This window comes from Euleptes europaea, chromosome 1 (assembly GCF_029931775.1).
Source record: "Euleptes europaea isolate rEulEur1 chromosome 1, rEulEur1.hap1, whole genome shotgun sequence".
NCBI classification, from domain to species: domain Eukaryota; kingdom Metazoa; phylum Chordata; class Lepidosauria; order Squamata; family Sphaerodactylidae; genus Euleptes; species Euleptes europaea.
Window position 1 is genome coordinate 166309627 of NC_079312.1, and position 19166 is coordinate 166328792.

At 44.8% G+C, this 19166-nt stretch overlaps 1 protein-coding gene across 1 annotated transcript in view; it reads right to left on the reverse strand.

Annotated features, from left to right (window-relative positions):
- Positions 1-19166, reverse strand: part of LOC130482428 (unconventional myosin-Ia-like) — a 61498-nt gene that overhangs the window by 18203 nt on the left and 24129 nt on the right. Inside the window, exons 13-19 of the mRNA XM_056855137.1 lie at positions 18881-18943; positions 14933-15133; positions 14006-14232; positions 13661-13861; positions 11930-12023; positions 11609-11758; positions 9991-10059 (exon numbers count right to left, since the gene is read on the reverse strand). Coding sequence (XP_056711115.1) covers positions 9991-10059; positions 11609-11758; positions 11930-12023; positions 13661-13861; positions 14006-14232; positions 14933-15133; positions 18881-18943 — 1005 coding nt within the window. The remainder of the gene's footprint in view (positions 1-9990; positions 10060-11608; positions 11759-11929; positions 12024-13660; positions 13862-14005; positions 14233-14932; positions 15134-18880; positions 18944-19166) is intronic.

Sequence of the window (19166 nt, forward strand, 5' to 3'; positions counted from 1 at the left end):
TTCAAGGGCAGCGTGCCCATTTTCTCCCTTCGTCTCTGTCCTCGCTGCCCCAATGCTGCGTGAAGTCTATTTTCAATAACATCAAGTAATCCAACCAACTGCGCAACTTGGTCAGTGTTAGGGTTGCCAGCCTCCAGGTAATTCAACTCAAATTCACACAGAAATGATATTATCAAGAAAATCACACTTATATTCCAGTATCTAAGTCTACGATATAGTAGAAAATACAACCAACGCTGTCACATACAAAACAGTGGTTTCACATCAAAATTCACAAAAGTGTAAATACAGGTAAGTATATAAATATCCAATTCTAGTCTATAGGTGTCTAGGCGCCTGTCTGACATTTGATGAATCTTGATCCCGTTATGAAAGAAAGAAATATTACTAGACACCTATAGACTAGAACTGGATATTTATATACTTACCTGTATTTACACTTTTGTGAATTTTGATGTGAAACCACTGTTTTGTATGTGACTGCGTTGGTTGTATTTTCTACTATATTGTAGACTTAGATATTGGAATATAAGTGTGATTTTCTTGATAATATCATTTCTGTGTGAATTTGAGTTGAACTACTGAGTACACAGAAGTGTCTACTTTTTGCCAAATCTCCAGGTAATAGCAGAAGATCTCCTGCTATTACAACCGATTTCCAGCCGATAGAGATCAGTTCCCACGAGACTATGGAAGAAGGAAGAGGATAGATATAGGAAAGGAATAGATAAAAAATCCCGCAGGAACCCAGGAAAAAAAAAAGGCAGAGAGACACCAGCCCAGAGACCAGAGTTTTCACAGAATAGTATGTTTTGCTTGCTCAGGCAGTAGTTTTAGCTGATTAATCAGCAGTGGATCAATTTTAATCAGTGAAGGGAAAATTTCAACAACAAAACTGAGAGTTAAGTACATGCTTTCATTTTTGTTGAGGCCGTTTTAGTTCTGGTTTATTACTGTAAGAGTGAATTTAGAAAAGAAATGATTAAAGGTGGATTTTGTCCTCTCAGTGAGTGGTTCCTTTTGGTGATTAATCCTTCAGTGTTGATTTTAATTTTTTACTCGACATGGTTCTCATACTTTGTTGTGATGTTTTATGCATTTTTTTATGCTGCGTGATCTTCTTTGTGGACTTATTTTTAGAAAATGGTATCAGTACTTATAGCAGCAAGTGCCCACGCTGACAAGTTTCTTTTTTCTTAATATGCAAATACATTTAAATTTAATTGGCTGGCCAATTTAATTAATTGATTAGCTTCTGCATAAGCTAAAAGGCAGGCGACTAATCAGATAAGAAAATTATTTCACTGGTTGACAGTCCCCGTCGGTTTTTTTACATGATGACTAAATATTCCCTGCAAGATTGCAACCCTAGTCTTTTCTGTAATAAGCAGCACTTGTCAACAGACATATTTTTAAATAAATGCATACTTATAAAAGAAGAAAATGTGAAATATACTAACAGCTTGTGATGTGATACAGTGTTCAGCTCTATTTTTACCCAGAGATTTATCTGTACAGTGTTGGAAAATATGCCCTTCTTTACGGTGGCACTTGCCTCCACATTCAGAGGGGGGAACTGACCAGCGAGTCAGATAGATAGACAGGACAGAGGGGGTCATCTCCTGTTACACACCCTCACCCTCATTTCCTGTCCCTTTTGATGTACAGGAGCATAGACCAAACAGCAGGTCTGGGGCGGGGGAGAGTACAGTCCCCCCAGGGTCCTTTCTCAAGAAAATGACCCCAAATAAGGCTAGAGCATTTATTTCACTTCTAAAGCATAGAAATTGGGGCAACTTTGCAGACTGGGAGTATAATCAATCACACTGTTATTGCAACTTTTTTAAAAAACATGAGAACTGATGGAATTCTAGTGAGGCCTTTGTTCAGAAGAAGAGTTGTTTTTTATATGAAGAGTTTATATGAAGAGTTGTTTTTTATATGCCGACTTTCTCTACCATTTAAGGGAGAATCAAACCGGCTTACAATCACCTTCCCTTCCCCTCCCCACAACAGACACCCTGTGAGGTAGGTGGGGCTGAGAGAGTGTGACTAGGCCAAGGTCACCCAGCTGGCTTCATGTTTAGGAGTGGGGAAACAAATCCAATTCACCAGATTAGCCTCCGCTGCTCATGTGGAGGAGTGGGGAAACAACCCGTTCTCCAGATCAGAGTCCACTGCTCCAAACCACCGCTCTTAACCAGTACACCACAGTGGCTCAAGGGTGGGAATCCCACAGAGAGCAAGGAAATGTAGTGCTTTCTGAAATATTCCAGATATTTGGTGTGCTGCCCTAAACATGTTTCTTTCGATCTTACTGAGGTCGGTTATGTATGGCTGGTTTGTTTTACGATTCTCCCGCGAACGCCTTGATTCTCTGCAGGGATTATGCATGATGTTCCCCTCCCTTGGGGCTCAGCTTGCTTCCATTCCACAATTTCCCCGGGTTTTCCAATCCGTTTTATCCTGAAAATAAGTTTTCTTCCAAGCTTATCTCAGATGGGAGTAGGTGCATAGTTCAGCCGCGGGTCAATCATCCCACGTCCCAACACGCCCCAATTCTCCAACCCCTCCTCCACCTCCTCCTTCAGTCAGCCTTCAGCCATCCCCCCTCCACAATGCCCCAGGAAGCCATATTGGAGAGGGAGATGGAGGTAGCCATGGTTGGCTCCTTCGCTGCATTTTTTTTCCTGCTGCTCTGGTGGAATACCAATATATTATCATATCATCCATGTATCTTGTTTTATCTGGCCAAGGGCTGCAAATATATCTATCTATCTATCTATCTATCTATCTATCTATCTATCTATCTATCTATCATATCATCCAAAATACTATTAAAAATTGCAAAGAGAGCCAGCAGAGGCTAGGATTATATGTTTGCTCTCCCCCCCACTCCACATTTGGGTGATGACACCCATGGGGGGCGAGTGCATAATCCTAGGCTCTGCTGGCTCTCTCTGCGGTTTTTAATAGTATTTTGGATGATATGATGATATATCAGTATTCCATTGAAGCAGCAGGGGGGGAAATGGTGAGGGGGCACAGAGAAGGAGGCATCTATTTTAGTGATTTTCAGCAGTGTGTATCCAACCGCGGAGATTCCCCCCTCCTTTTGTGCAATTCACAGGGGCGAATGAAGAACTTGCCCGTGTATTCTAGTCATTTTCAGCAGTGTGTATACAAAGGAGAATCTCCCTTTTTTTTCTTTTGCAGATGCAATTCTGTACTCCGTTTAGGGTTGTGAAATGGCCACTCACAGGGGGGAGGGGGGAGGGGTTACGTTTTTGTCGGACTTTCTAAACTACAAGCAACACCATGCATAAAGTTTTCCAATCTCAGGATATAAAAGTGTGAGACAAGAGAGGGACAAGCCAGGGACATAGTAACCATGCATAAACGACCTGAGTTACTAGACAGATATTGTAAGGTTATTATGGTTTTTTGTTATGATTTTTGTTTCTGGTTTTATTTTAAATATAAAACATTTGTTAACGTAATTACATATTTCATTTACTGCATTTACTTTAAGATTTCCTGAGGGCTTTTAAAAATTGAATCATTAATTATGAAACACAGACACCCCAACTCAGAAATAACAAACAGCTACTATTTCATTTACATAGTGGCATCCTCAGATGATGGGGAGGTTGGGGGGTTGAATCTCAAGCTCTTGTTCTTGTCAGGATTTTGACGAGTCTTTGAGTCATAATGATTTGGTGTGGTAAAAATCTGAGAATGTATTGACTTCAAGAAGTTGTTAACCCAATATAACTGCCTGTGTAAACTTCACTTTATGACCTTCTGCTGGAACTCAGGAAACATTCTTCCAAAGCTGCTGAGAATGAACACTGATCCATAAAATACAAATATACTGATCCATAAAATACAAATATACGGTTGTCGAGATGGGCATAGTCCGAAAAACTGAGAGCAGAAAGAACCACTGCTCCAAATTGTGAAGCCCTCAATCTGTAGATCTTGCGGGTATATATCTTGGGTGTGGAAGGCAAAGGAGAAAGTTCTACTGGTACTGTGTGTGCCTGAAATATATGGTTCTCAAAGTGCAGTTGTTACCTGATAACCTTTCCAATAAGAAGAAATGATCGTTGCCGCCTGAGTGCGGTGTTTCTGTTCCTTCATTTCCCGCAAGAGCCTACGAGACTGTGGAGGAAGGGAGGGGATAGATAAGAACCCCGCAGGAGCCCGGAAAAAAAAGAGAGGTAGAGAGACACCAATGCAGAGGGTGGAGTCACAGTTTGCACAGAACTATGTTCCCCTGCCTAGTGTACAAAAACCAGCAGATTAATCAACTCAAACTTTAGTTCATTAAACAGGTTGGGGTGAATTTTCATCAGAGGGGCTGCAAATTAAAGGTCCCCCTCTATTTTTTGGGCTATTTTGACTGTAGTGCAACAGGGAATGAAAAAAAAATTATTTGAAGATGACCTTTCCTGTAACAATAAATGTCAGCTTTTGTTTCTTAAATTGTGTTATGTATCTGTTAATCTGGCTCAGTTTGTCCGGTTTTATTTGCTACCCAGTCTGCCCTCAACTGGAGGCTGGTTCAGAACTGTCCATCTACCCATTACAAAGTACTTTTGCTTGTAGGAGTACAGCCGAAGGACTTTGTATAGGGTTGCCAGGTCCCTCTTTGCCACTGGAGGGAGTTTTTTGGGGTGGAGCCTGAGGAGGGTGGGGTTTGGGGAGGGGAGGGACTTCAGTGCCATAGAGTCCAATCGCCAAAGCGGCCATTTCCTCCAGATGAACTGATCTCTATAGGCTGGAGATCAGTTGTAATAGCAGGAGATCTCCAGCTACTACCTGGAGGTTGGCAACCCTAACTTTGTGTGGTGGGAGTTTTGTGCCTCCCAAATGCACACCAGCTCTTTTCTGTTTGCAACACAGGGAGAAACAGCTGTACGCCTCCCACCACCACCACCAGTGTTTATTTTGGGTTTTTTTTAAAAAAAAAAGATTTTTATTTCATTTCAATAAAAATAGAAACAGAAATAGAAAAAAGAAAAATACATTGTCTGGGAGAACAATGGCGGGTCGTTGGGCATAATAATTATTTTTTTGCGCCCAGTTTGCATTTCCCTTTTGGGGCACTGATCGCGTGTAGATCAATGCTGGAGGGAAGGAACTGTTTTTTCTTCACCTCCCCTACAAGGACTGCGGGCCACGTCTGTCAGCAAGAACCTAGAGAACCTGGGTTCCGGCTGGATCAAAGGGGAAAGCCGTGGGAGTTCCCAGCTAGATCCAAGCCGTCCTCTGCTCTCAAACACACACACCCCCTAGTCTTTCCCCCTCATTGTACTTTGCCTTTATGTCCTCAATCTATTTTCTGGGTGGAGAAGAGCAAAATCTTAATTTGAACAGCAAACCAGCTCTGTTTTAAGGACACGATACGTCATCCCTGCTATTATTTTGAACACTATTAAGACTCTATAAGACCACAAGAATAGGACCACCGCCGCTGTTTTTTGTGTTGTCAAACTGCCCGCTGGAGCAATTATGGTGTCCATTGTGAAACTTAATGTGATTTTATAATGGAGCCAATAGGGGCTTTATGGTGCAGTTGCAGGATGCAATAACAGCGGGGGTGGGGGAGAATACAGGCATTTCGTTGCAAACGGGGGGTGGGGGGAGAGCCAGTTTGTGTCTGGGAAGCACAAAACTCCCATTGCACATTTGATACAGAGAAATGAACACAAGGACTTTGTAATATGTAGATGGCACCACGGGTTCATATTTTATTTGCATATTTATTGCCTGTTTATTTATATTTATATATATCCCATATTATTTGTTGTAGCCATATTCATATTTTGGGTATTCTTATATCCTTGTTTCTTGCCATTCGGTTATTAAATGCATTCATAAATCTATCCTGCTTTTGTAATGTATTATGCATAGTGCCTTCAATAAATCATTTAATTCATGTCAGTGAAATTTTGGGGTCTGTGTCTTCCTGCTACCTGTCCTTGCCTAGTGGGGTGATAAGAACTCTCATCTGCAGCGCCTTCTGCTTAATAAGACTTAATTAATGGTATCTGCCAATACATGGTTAAAACTTTCCCACTATATATGAGGAACAAAACTTGCACCTTTCCTGTCTGCCAAAACAGCATGTCTGTTCTGCCTCCAAGACCACTAGCAGGGCTGGTTCAAGGTACTTCATCCCACCATGCCAGGTCTTAGAACATAAGAAAAGCCATGCTGGATCAGGCCAAGGCCCATCAAGTCCAGCAGTCTGTCCACACAGTGGCCAACTAGGTGCCTCTAGGAAGCCCATAAACAAGATGACTGCAGCAGCACCATCCTGCCTGTGTTCCACAGAACCTAATATAAAAGGCATGCTTCTCTGATCCTGGAGAGAATAGGTATGCATCATAACTAGTATTCATTTTGACTAGTAGCCATGGATAGCCCTCTCCTCCATGAACATATCAACTCCCTTCTTAAAGCCTTCCAAGTTGGCAGCCATCACTACATCCTGGGGCAGAAAGTTTGACAATTTAACTATGCGTTGTGTGAAGAAACTTCCTTTTATCTGTTTTCCCATCCCCTCCTTCCATACTTGTGGTGGCCAAGAGTACACCATGCCCCAGCAGAGCTGGCAAACCCACAGGGGTTCAGCTCAGCCTTGTCTAGTGGTGGCACAAGTATGTTTTATTCTGCAGAACCATGATCATAATAAATTATTGACTTCCTCTGTGTAAAAGGTAGTCCCCTGTGCAAGCACTGGGTCATTACTGACCCATGTGGCAATGTCACATTTACTGGGTGGTTTGCCATTGCTTCCCCAGTTGTCTAAACCTTTTAAAAATTCTACCTCTATCTATCTATCTATCTATCTATCTATCTATCTATCTATCTATCTATCTATTTATCTATCTATCCATCCATCCATCCATCCATCTATCCACACACACACACCCCTATATGTAGACATCCTGTGGCCTTGTAGACAAGACAAGGGCACTGTGTGGACGGGGAAGGAAGCTTTATTCTCATTCTCCTGCTTTATGTAGAGAAAGACCTTTTATGCATGGCTGTTTCCCTCACGGTCACCCCTCCGACTACTACAGGTCTTAGTTTTGATTATGCATGCCATTTCTGACCATCAGAGGTCGCCTCACTCTCCCCCTGCATTTCCCCATGTTTTGCTCACATTTTCAAATTCGAGATAAAACAGGTCTCTGCAAACAGGGGCCAAATGCAGGGAAATGCAGGGGGACAGCAAGGCAACCTCTGACAGTCGGAAACGGCATGTATAATCAAAACAAAGACCTGAAGTCATCAAAGGGGTGACCGCGAGGGAAACAGCCATGCATAAATGACCAAAGACTATTGTCCAAACTGTGCTATTATATTGACTTTTTTTTTTGGCATATGCAAATATATTTAATTTTCAATCAATTAACTGGTCCTTGAATCAGTTAAAAAGGCTAATGATCCATTGAAAATGATATTTCCTTGCTTGACAGTTTCATTACTGATGACTAATAAACCAACGGCCGATTACATAGTCTTTTCATTCACGTAGCAAGCGGCACCTATCAATAGTAGAGGAAAATATGTAGACGTGTGATACTTATATCTCAAGCTCACTATTATTTGGGGGCTGAAGGTGGGTGTTTTAAATGAATAAATACAGGGCCACCTGATTTCCCCTGGAAATGCATCCATAGAGGAGCAAAGGCAGAGAGTGAGATCCAGGAAATAAAGTACCACAGAGAACTTCTCGAAGGAGGTTAAGATCAGGAATGACCTCTGATGCGATTTAGAGCCTTTCTACACAGCCAGAAAAGAAAGGGTGGCTTCATTGCATTTTGTACTTAGCACAATGCTCCAATCAGCCTCAGCCCAACACTAGTAGAACAGCATCTGTTCCACCACGTAACACGTAGAGTCAGTATTGCTGAAGCAAGGAAGGAATAGTCATGCTACTTTTTGCAACTCATATTTTTAGCGAAACTAGATGAGTATTCCTAATGATGGCTTGGCCTCCAGGAAGAGAAAGCACACAGCTAGCAAAGAAAAGTAAAACATCTTGAAATTAATGGGTGGGGGGGTCACTTTGGGCTTCAGAATCTGGTCACCTACACACGGGTTTTTGCCCTGGTTTGAGTGCGATTGCATCTCCTTGGTTTCCCCCGTCTTTCCTGCAGCCTTTCCCAATTCTGCATTGGTGTGATATTTTGAGGAAAACTGGCACCCATGCGGAGGGAAAATCCGGACCCTCTTTGTCCCACCCATATAAATTTTCCTATCCTGGTCCCCCATAACAGCCATTTTTGCACCACCGCTGGAGTGCTTTTTGTTTTGTTTTGAAGTGGCAATTGACACATTGGCCATTTATGCAGGGCTGTTTCCCTCATGGTCACCTCGCCGGCTGTTTTGGTGCTGCATTTTGATTATGCATGCCTTTCCCGACCGTCAGAGGTCGCCTTGCTCTCCCTGTGCGTTTTCACACGTTTTGCCCGTGTTTTAGCGAAAATCTGGAAAATTCAGGCAAAACACGTAGAAGTATGCGCGGGGAGAGCAAGGCGACCTCCGACGGTCGGGAAAGGCATGCATAATCAAGACAAAGCTCCGGAGCAGTCGGCGGAGGTGACCGTGTGAGGATGCTACATGGATATTACTATTAGTACAACTACTACTACACCACACCTCTTCACCTGAAAAAACATTCTATGCCGCTGAATAAAAAACCAGCATCTTGCAACAGCCGAGAAGAGTGCACCATCGGAGGCAGCAAGTAAGCAATCACATTTTCCTTCTTTTTTAAAAGGTTGCCCTGCATTTAAAAAAAAACAAAGACCTGCCTATAAGGAAAAAGAAACTACCCAGGAACACCAGGAAGCAGACTGTGATAGAACCTTTCTCCAGCTGTGTTAAATTATACTTTGCAGATAGGCCTTTAAAGAAAACATCAACATGGGGGAGCATTCAGAATGGCACACACACACAACGGCACCCTGTGTAGCCCATTCAACCACCTCTAGATTCTAAGTCAGGTTTAAACAAAACAAACAAGTACTGTCTATACTTGTTCTGTCAGTATGTACGTGGGAAGCTAAAGGCTGATCCTAGGGATGCCAGCCTCCAGGGGGGACCTGGGGATCCCCCAGAATTACAGCTTAACTCAAGACTATAGAGATTAGTTCCTCTAGAGAAAATGGCTGCATTGGAGGCTGGGTTGTATGGCATTGCATTCCACTGAGGTCCCTGTCCTCTCCAGGTTCCACCCCCAAGTCTCCAGGAGTTTCCCAACCTGGATCTGACAAACCTACCCCTAGGGTTGCCAGGTCCCTCTTCGCCACCAGTGGGAGGTTTTTGGGGCAGAGCCTGAGGAGGGCAGGGTTTGGGGAGGGGACGGACTTCAACGCCACAGAGTCAAATTGCCAAAGCGGCCATTTTCTCCAGGGGAACTGATCTCTACTGGCTGGAGATCAGTTGTAATAGCAGGAGATCTCCAGCTACTACCTGGAGGTTGGCAACCCTACCTCCCCTCCATCCCCCACCGATTTTGGTGCAAAACTCTGCAGCTGTAAGTAGGCAGTGCTAGAGTTTATACTTGTTATTATGAAACACATCTTGAATACTTTTAAAAAATTCTTAAGGTAAAGGTAAAGGTCCCCTGTGCAAGCACCGAGTCATTCGTGACCCATGGGCGACGTCACATCCCGATGTTTCCTAGGCAGACTTTGTTTGTGGGGTGGTTTGCCAGTGCCTTCCCCAGTCATCTTCCCTTTACCCCCAGCAAGCTGGGGACTCATTTGACCGACCTCGGAAGGATGGACGGCTGAGTCGACCTTGAGCCGGCTACCTGAAACCAACTTCCCTTGGGATCGAACTCAGATCATGAGCAGAGTTTGGACTGCAATACTGCAGCTTACCACTCTGCGCCACGGGGCAGAAATTCTTAGGACCCTCAAAAGCCTGGCTATGTTCAGTTTCCAAGTGCGCCACATCTCTCACCTTCCAACCTCGGACATAGGCTTGGATAAGAACAGCTGATATCTTCATCTTGGAATATTTCTTCTTTTGCTGTAAAATAAATTGTGTGCCTCAGTAGAGAGACGGAGCACGGGCAGCAAACAAGAGCCTTCGGTGCAAGCACGCATGCACACACTGCAGTTTTACATAATTTGTCCTCAGGTAAATTAGTTTTGCCCTGGCATAAAGTCCATCTGCCCTTATGTTACACTTGGCAAGATCTTCGTACTCAGCACCTCCCTACTAAACTACAATTCCTGAGATACTTTGATAGAAGCCATGCCAATTAAGCTGGTATGAAATTGATCCAGAGTTGTAGTGTAGATATCCCCTAAGACAGGGCTCCCCAAAAATCTTGTTTGGGGGCTTCCTAGAGGCACCTGGTTGGCCATTGTGCTGGACTTGACGGGCCCCGGTCTGATCCAACAGGGCCTTTCTTACGTTCAAAATTACCTCTAATCATCAAAGGCTGGTAAGTTCATAAAGGAAGCTATATTTTAGGGCAGAGGTCCCCAACCTTTTTGAGCCCATGGGCACCTTCGGAAATCTGATACAGGGTGGTGGCCATGAACGCAAAATGGCTGCCATGGGAGGAGCAGCCAACCAGAAAATTGCAGCAGCCGGCGACACCGACACATTCCCCGCACACCCAGAAGACACACAAGTGCAGGGGAGAAGGGGGTAATTAAAAAAGAGAGCAAGAGTAAAAACACTGGTGGCAGCTGCCTTTGAAACCACATTTTTTTTAAAATCTGCTCAGCCAACCGGTTCTCCAGTGATTAATCAGATGCCTTGTTGGGCAAAAGCCCTACCTGACCCCACCCACATCCTAAAAAAACAGGAAGGGTGTCAGGGGTGCCATGTTGCCCACAGACACAACGTTGGGGAGCCCTGCCTTAGGGGATATCTACACTACAACTTGATCAATTTCGTACCAGCTTAATTGTCATGGTTTCTATCAAAGTATCTCAGGAATTGTAGTTTAGTAGGGAGGTGCTGAGAACGAAGAGCTTCCCAGAACCACAATTCCCAGGAGTTGCTGAGGAAACGGAATGACTGTTAAACCAGATTAAGAAGAAGAGTTGGTTTTTATATGCTGACTTTCTCTGCCACTTAAGGGAGAATCAAACCGGTTTACAATCACCTTCCCTTCCCCTCCCCACAGCAGACACCTTGTGAGGTAGGTGGGGCTGAGAGTGTGTGACTAACCCAAGGTCACCCAGCTGGCTTCATGTGTAGGAGTGGGGAAACAAATCCAGTTCACCAGATTAGCTTCTGCTGCTCATGTGGAGGAGCAGGGAATCAAACCCAGTTCTCCAGATCAGACTCCACCGCTCCAAACCACCGTTCTTATCCACTACATCACGCTGGCTCTTAAGTTGGTGATGCAACTATGACTTCATTACAAAGGATACACGACAACAGAGGCCCATACCAAATAAATACAAGATAGAGCTGAGTCTATCTCTGCTCCTCGTTGGTTGTGCACTAGGCAAATATCTAACATAGCATAGTTGCTGGCAGCTTTGCACAGCACAGAAACACTAAGGAACGCAGGTCACAAACCAGAATTGTATGAAAATATGCCTGTCTTACTTACTGCATTGCCCCGGAACCAGGCAGAGATTAGGATCTGGCTCTTGCGCATCTTTTGATAGAGCATGCGGCATTTCCATGCCCGGTAAGTCGCTTGGATCAGGGCAGCCAGCTCTCCCACTCGCCGCTGACGTCGGTCTTCCAAGTCAAAAAGCTGTGGAGGGAGGATTGGAAACCACCCATACAGAGCCAAGGGCACGGGAAGTTTACCCTGACTTGCATTAGCTCTAGCACAAACCCAATGTTCTTTCTTCCTCTCTACTCTGGAAAAACTAGCAAGCTCTTACACCTCGTCCCCCCTCCCCCCGGAATATCAGCAGCTCACCAGAGCAGGGGTGCGGATGAAGATCTTGGTGTGTCCATATGCCAGTTCCTTGGGGTCAATCGGCAGGCTGCCCAAGAGGGCTTGAACACCATCTCTGCACCAGGAAATGGACAGTGGGAAAGAGATCAGAGGTTACCCAGCCCAATCACAACTCATGTAATGCAGGTCTCCCTTTTTAACTGGTGCAGCAGAGAGACAATTCTCCATGCGGCAGGCAGCGCTTTAGTTTATCACCACAGACTTGGTCAGCTCACTGTTACGGACAGACACGTAGACGGAAAGTTTGGGGTGGAGAAGGCTGGGCAGGGGAACTAAAATATAAGTAGGCTAATACATTTTAATCAAGGTACGGAACAATTTTTAGCCAGTAAACATTTGCTTTTAATAGTTTTTGTAAAGGGCCATGCACTTGTCTATCATCCCAGTATGTTTGCACTCATGGGCCAAAATAAGCAGTCTTACTGAGCTGAATAGAATACCAGCCATTATGGGCTTTCCCTCCTTTTATACTAGGACACATGAGCACACGAAGCTGCCTGATACTGAATCAGACCCTTGGTCTCCCTTGGTCCATCAAAGTCAGTATTGTCTACTCAGACCGGCAGCAGCTCTCCAGGGTCTCAGGCAGGGGTCTTTCACATCACCTACTTGCCTAGTCCCTTTAACTGGAGATGCTGGGAATTGAACCTGGGACCTTCTGCATGCCAAGCAGATGCTCTACCACTGAGCCACAGCTCCTCCCTCCTCTATAAGTAACAGTACTTTGATGGGAAACCACCAAGGAAGATGGGGGGGGTTGCTATGCACAGGAAGGCAATGGCAGACCACCTTTGTTCATCTTTTACCTTGAAAACCACATGGTCCTAGGGGTCGCCATGAGTTGGTTGCAATTTGATAGCGATTACCCATACAAGTTAGTCCTATTTTCCATCTCTCCACCATACTGTTACTCAGGAGATGACTGTGGAAAGATCACTGGAGTATCAGCGTACTTTGGGAGGTTAATATAAATGCTATGTCCCCTTCAGGCACATTTTCTGGACTCTTTTCCTCCTCCTTTTCTGGGATATATTTTGGGGAGGGGCTGTGGCTCAGTGGTAGAGCATCTGCTTGGCATGCAGAAGGTCCCAGGTTCAATCCCCGGCATCTCCAGTTAAAGGGACTAGGCAAGGAGGTGATGTGAAAGACCTCTGCCTGAGACCCTGGAGAGCCGCTGTCGGTCCCCAGTGTTCCCTCCCAAGCAACCCCCACCCCAACCCCCCTGCTTAGCCTCAGTTACCAATCCCTTGGATACATTTACCCTGTGGCCGTTTATGCTTGGTAATTAGAAGTACGTTCCAGGCTGAAGTGCCCCACAATTTTTTAAAAATTTCTTCACGCTGAACCGTCATTCCAGCCGTCACTGCTAAGCCAGCGCATACCTGCTCCACAATTCTTAAGAGCCCCTTTAACGCGACCTTTTGTATTTGCTCCACCTCCGCCTCGAAGCATTTACTGAAGGAACCATGCAAACGACCATTGCTAATGGCTATGCAAACGAAGGAACGAAGGAGCAGGCAAGTGTGGGGGATGGAATTTGTTTGACTTTCTCCTCTTGCATCGGGACCGTGAATAGTCATTTTAAAGGGTGGGTTTAAAAAAGCAGTTTTGAGCGAGCACCAAAATCCACCCTGCCTAAATGGCCTAAGTCTCAAAAGTCTCCACCAGAATCTCTCAGCTTCTCCATCCTACCTGGCTCTTCCGTTCCAGTGTGGCCAGGTCTCCTTGCAGAGCATTTTGTAGCGCTCCAGGCATGGTTCATAGACTTGCCGATAGGCGTAGCCAGCTCTTCGAACTCGCACGTTCTCCAGCAGGCCAAGGTAGCGCACTTGTGCCCGAACCAGCGCATCCGTGAACATAGCAGCCTTCTTGGTGTCATTGGGCTTGATGCACCTAGTGGCAAAAGGAACAAACTGATTGGGTCAAATCATTTGTCTGTCTCTTGTCCAAGCTCTATCCGTAGATTGTCCACATCCAAATATAGCTCAGGGGTCTGCCCTCGGTTAAATTTGCACATGTACCACACACATTAATTACCTGATATAGTTGGGCTTCTTGGAGTAGAGGTTCTTCATGAGGGTGACCACAGAAGCTTTGAACTGGAAGCCTGCAGTTGGTGGACGCTTGAGTGAGACTTTTTCAGGGTCCCCTTCAGGGAACAGGGTGTGTAACAGCTTGTGCTTGGCCTTCCACATGGCTTGCGACAGGTCTCTGTAAAGCAGGTCGTTGTTCTTTTCTATGAATCCAGTCACATTGTAGGTCACCTGAGGTGGAAGAAAGTCAGTGGTTCAGACTGGCCTTTGGCATGCCCTTTCGTGGACACAGTGCCTCATCTACTGATGTGTTGGAGAGGCACACAGAGAGGAAGGCTCAAAAACAGTGAGAGAGGGGAATTTTAAGACAGCACATGTGTACGACATGGCCCACAACCCAGTTTCCTCATTTCCCCCCAAGGTACTTCCTTATTTTGCTTGGTTAAATTCTTCTTTATAGGATTCCCTGAGATTGTCCAACTCTTATTGAGAAGGAGAAGGAGGAGAAGGAGAAGAGTTGGGTTTTTATATGCTGACTTTCTCTACCACTTAAGGCAGAATCAAATCGGCTTACAATCAACTTCCCTCCTCCTCCCCACAACAGAAACCCTGTGAGGTAGGTGAGGCTGAGAGAGTGTGACTAGCCCAAGGTCACCCAGCTGGCTTCATGTGTAAGAGTGGGGAAACTAATCCAGTTTACCAGATTAGCGTCTGCCACTCATGTGGAGGAGTGGGGAATCAAACCCAGTTCTCCAGATCAGAGTCCACCGCTCCAAACCACCGCTCTTAACCACTACACCACGCTGGCTAGGGATCCATGCACCCCATATTTCAGAAAGCCCTCTGTGCTCCCATACTAGGGCCCCTTCTACTTTCCACATCCCCCCTTCCTTGCTACCAACAGCTGAGAAAGATTCTTAGGCTCACTCACTTTGCCAGCGTAATGATGAATACGGAAGCAGTTGGCAAGCAAGCTGGTATCCATGATATGTTTGGCATTCTGGGTGACTCTGCTCTCATAGCGTTTGTGTTCTTTAAATACTTGGTTGAGTTTGGCTAGGAATGTGGCTTCATTCACCTCCCCTGGGCGAAGGCACTCTTCATCCAACATGGCCAAGATCCCACCTTTGCTCTACACACAAAGAAGAATCCGGTTACAGCACAGTTCTGGCCTCATTAGTCTCAGTTCACACTTCGCTCTATTTATTTACAGTCATAGACCATCAAATAAAACAGGATTACAGAATTGCTTGATGTATAGTAAGGCACGTAGACAAAGTGTGGCTAAAATTACAATACTTGAAATGATAAAGGCATTACAAAAATAACCCAGTCATATATATTTGTAAGATTAATATAAAACCAGTCTAAAAGAAGAAGAAGAAGAAGAGTTGGTTTTTATATGCCGACTTTCTCTACCACTTAAGGCAGAATCAAACCGGCTTACAATCACCTTCCCTTCCCCTCCCCACAACAGACACCCTGGGAGGTAGGTGGGGCTGAGAGAGCATGACTTGCCCAAGGTCACCCAGCTGGCTTTGTGTGGAGGAGTGGGGAAACAAATCTAGTTCACCAGATTAGCCTCTGCCGCTCATGTGGAGGAGTGGGGAATCAAACCCGGTTCTCCAGATCAGACTCCACCACTCCAGACCACTGCTCTTAACCACTACACCACGCTGACTCTCCAGGTTCCGGACAGTAAAAATCCCATGTTTCCTTAGCTATTGCATAGATTTAGTCCAGCTTTGCCTAATTTTAATTGCTTGCCAAGCAAATCTGGCAACTCTATTAGTTAAATTATCTATTGTATCTGATAATAAAAGCTTAAGACATTGTTTCCTCACAACTCTGGGACAATCTACAAGTAATGGAATCAGTGATCTCGTTCGTATATGATTGGACAGTTTGCATTCAAATAACACATGTTCAGAGGTTTCAAGTGCATCTTGTTTACAAATACATTTGCGTGCTTCCAGTGGGAGTTTGTTATATTTCCCAGCTAAGAACGTAGAAGGCAGGGAGTTATATCGGAGAAGCATAAAGGATCTGCGATACTCAGGATTTGTGACGCTGTACAAATATGGCATTATAACATCCCTATTGAGCAGGTCCTTTCTGAAAAGGGGATCCGAGAGTCTCAGTTGGATCGACTGGGCATTTGTCCCAGTGGCTGGTCCTGTGGCAGACACTACAGGAGACAACCATTTGCTTCTAGAAATGGGGTCATGGTCCTGAGAGGGGACGCAAGCTATGAGGCCAGAAAGCTATGAGCCCGGTCCAGCATTCAGGTCATCTCACCAATGAACTCACTCATTGGCTATAAGCAAGCCACCCTTTGAACAGCCCCTCAGTTTGCAAAACCTGCCTATGTTACAGAATTATACGGCAGTGGTCTTTGACATTTCCACAACCAAGAACCAACTTTAACCCCTAGGTGGTACCATGGGACCCACTGAGCAAATGATAGGAAGTATGATGACATCACAGCCACGTGACTTTGAAAAATGAGGAACTGGAGCCTCTGGTACTGCCTGTGCAATAAGGAACTTTTGCCAATGTTGTGTGATCGTCTGCTGCCCTTCTCAGCGTGCATGCAAAAAGAAAGAGAAGGTGGCACGGAGCTCTTGCTCTGTATGCATACACCTTAGCAGCACGCCCTTCCGAAAAACATCCCCAAAGTGCCAGCTCTGCCGAGGCTCACAACAGAGCAGATGGGACGCCTTACCATAGAGATTAGGGGAAGTTCCTAGAGATTCACCTGGAAGTAATGTCAGATGCCTTCCCAAATTCCATCCCCCAAGCACCACCCTCAAAATCTCCTGGCATTTGCCAAAGCAATGCTGTCAATCATTGTCCATATCTTTAAAGCTCTCTTCCCATGAAGGACTGCTGTATGGGAAGGAGTAAGAAAAACCAGAAATGGAGCAGGGCATGGAGGATACTGGTAAAAGGTAAAGGTTCCCTGTGCAAGCACCAGGTCATTCCTGACCCATGGGGTGACGTCACATCCCGACGTTTACCAGGCAGACTTTGTTTATGGGGTGGTTTGCCAGTGCCTTCCCCAGTCATCTTCCCTTTACCCCCAGCAAGCTGGGAACTCATTTTACCGACCTCGGAAGGATGGAAGGTGGAGTCAACCTTGAGCCGGCAACCTGAAACCAACTTCCGTCGGGATCGAACTCAGGTCGTGAGCAGAGCTTTTGACTGCAGTACTGCAGCATACCACTCTGTGCCACGGGGCTCTTCAGGATACTGGTAGGGGTGTGCAAATATATATACGTATGTGTATGTATGTATGTGTATGTGTATGTGTATATGTATTTATATATACATATATGTATAGGTATATATGTGTGTGTGTGTGTGTGTGTGTGTGTGTGTATATATATATATATATATATATATATATATATATATATATATATATATATATATGTGTGTGTGTGTGTGTGTGTGTGTGTGTGTGTGTGTATATATACATATATGTATACATATACATATACATATACATATGTATTTTGGACCCAAAATTTTTTCAAGAAACCCAAAAAAAGCCAAATACCCACACCGTTTTTTTGGGGGGGTTTATTTTCGATTCAGCACATCTGAATGCACAGCCCTAGGTACTGGTTCCTGGAAAGCCAGTTTCAGTCTTTAAAGGGAGATGCTGGAATTTAAGGCTGGTGCGAGAGCTGAATCTTCCATCTTGTAAGCCTGTGCCTTGACTCTGCATGGAGAAGGTCCAGGTTGCTCAAAGGCACTTTTCATATTCCTACCAGCAGCTAGAAACAATGTTGGCCTCAAAGCCCAACCACCATTTGCAGACCACTCCTTAACTCTTCAGGCTTCCTCCTCAGCTGAAACAAAACTCAAGTACAAATAACGATATTTCTTTGCATTCATCCCTTGTATACTCTAAACCTCTCCATCCGTCAGCTGTCTTTCACTCCTGTCCATTGACCAGTGCCTAACAGTGCAATCGTAAACCAGGCAATGCTAAGTAAATGTGCAAACACCTCCGGGAAAGGGACCTTTTTTTAATTTACATTACTCTAGAAAAGCACCAAGTACACAGATGATGTGAAATCAATACACAGCAACTGCAGCATTATTTATAATTGTGATTACTGCTAGCATTAAAGTGGGGCCCCCCCACAAAGGACTTGAGGGAGGCATCTCCTTTCCCCCTGTATCCTCCTCTCCCTCTGTTTCCTCTTTCCCTTCCCTGGAAGCCTCCATTTCTTCCTACCCCACAGCCAATCTCCCTTTAACAGTCCCCCCCATCTTAGAACATAAGAAAGGCCCTGTTGGATCAGACCAAGGCCCATCAAGTCCAACAGTCTGTTCACACAGTGGCCAACCAGGTGCCTCCAGGAAGCCACAAACAAGACGACTGCAGCAGCACCATTTTGCCTGTGTTCCACCGCACCCAATATAATAGGCATGCTCCTCTGATACTAGAGAGAATAGGTATGAAGCATGACTAGTATCCATTTTGACTAATAGCCATGAATACCCCTTTCCTCCATGAATATGTCCACTCCCCTCTTAAAGCCTTCCAAGTTGGCAGCCATCACCCCATCCCGGGGCAGAGAGTTTCACAATTTAACTATGCCTTCTTTATCTTCTATATCTTAACTATATCTTCAGCTTTCCCTTTCCCTAGCAGTCTCTCCCAGGAAAAGTGTGGCCAAGTAGCACAGTGGCCACCAGGTCCAGGAAAACATGTCCCGTTGACCTTCTTCATGCAACACAGGTGGTCTACCACCGACCCACAGCACCTCCCCTCACACAAAAAATGGCTTCAAAGGGATAATGTCTCAAATGAAGTTACTCCAAATTCCTTTCTATTTTTGAAACGCTTTTGAAAACAACTTACATCCTCGATCAAGTCACAAATGATGCTGTTATCAAAGAAGTCCACAGGAGTCCATGCAATGCCCTATGGAGGAGACAATACGATCAGCAGTTTTAAGGAAGCTTCACAGTAAGGCTTAAGAACATAAGAATATAAGAAAGGCCATGCTGGATCAGTTTATTCTTTTAGAACTGGCTAACATTACTCAGACATGGATTGTAACTTTTAAAAATGACCTGTGTATATGTAATGTGTACACAAGCTACTTGTGTACATACTATCGTATCTTTAATCTGGTTTATAAATT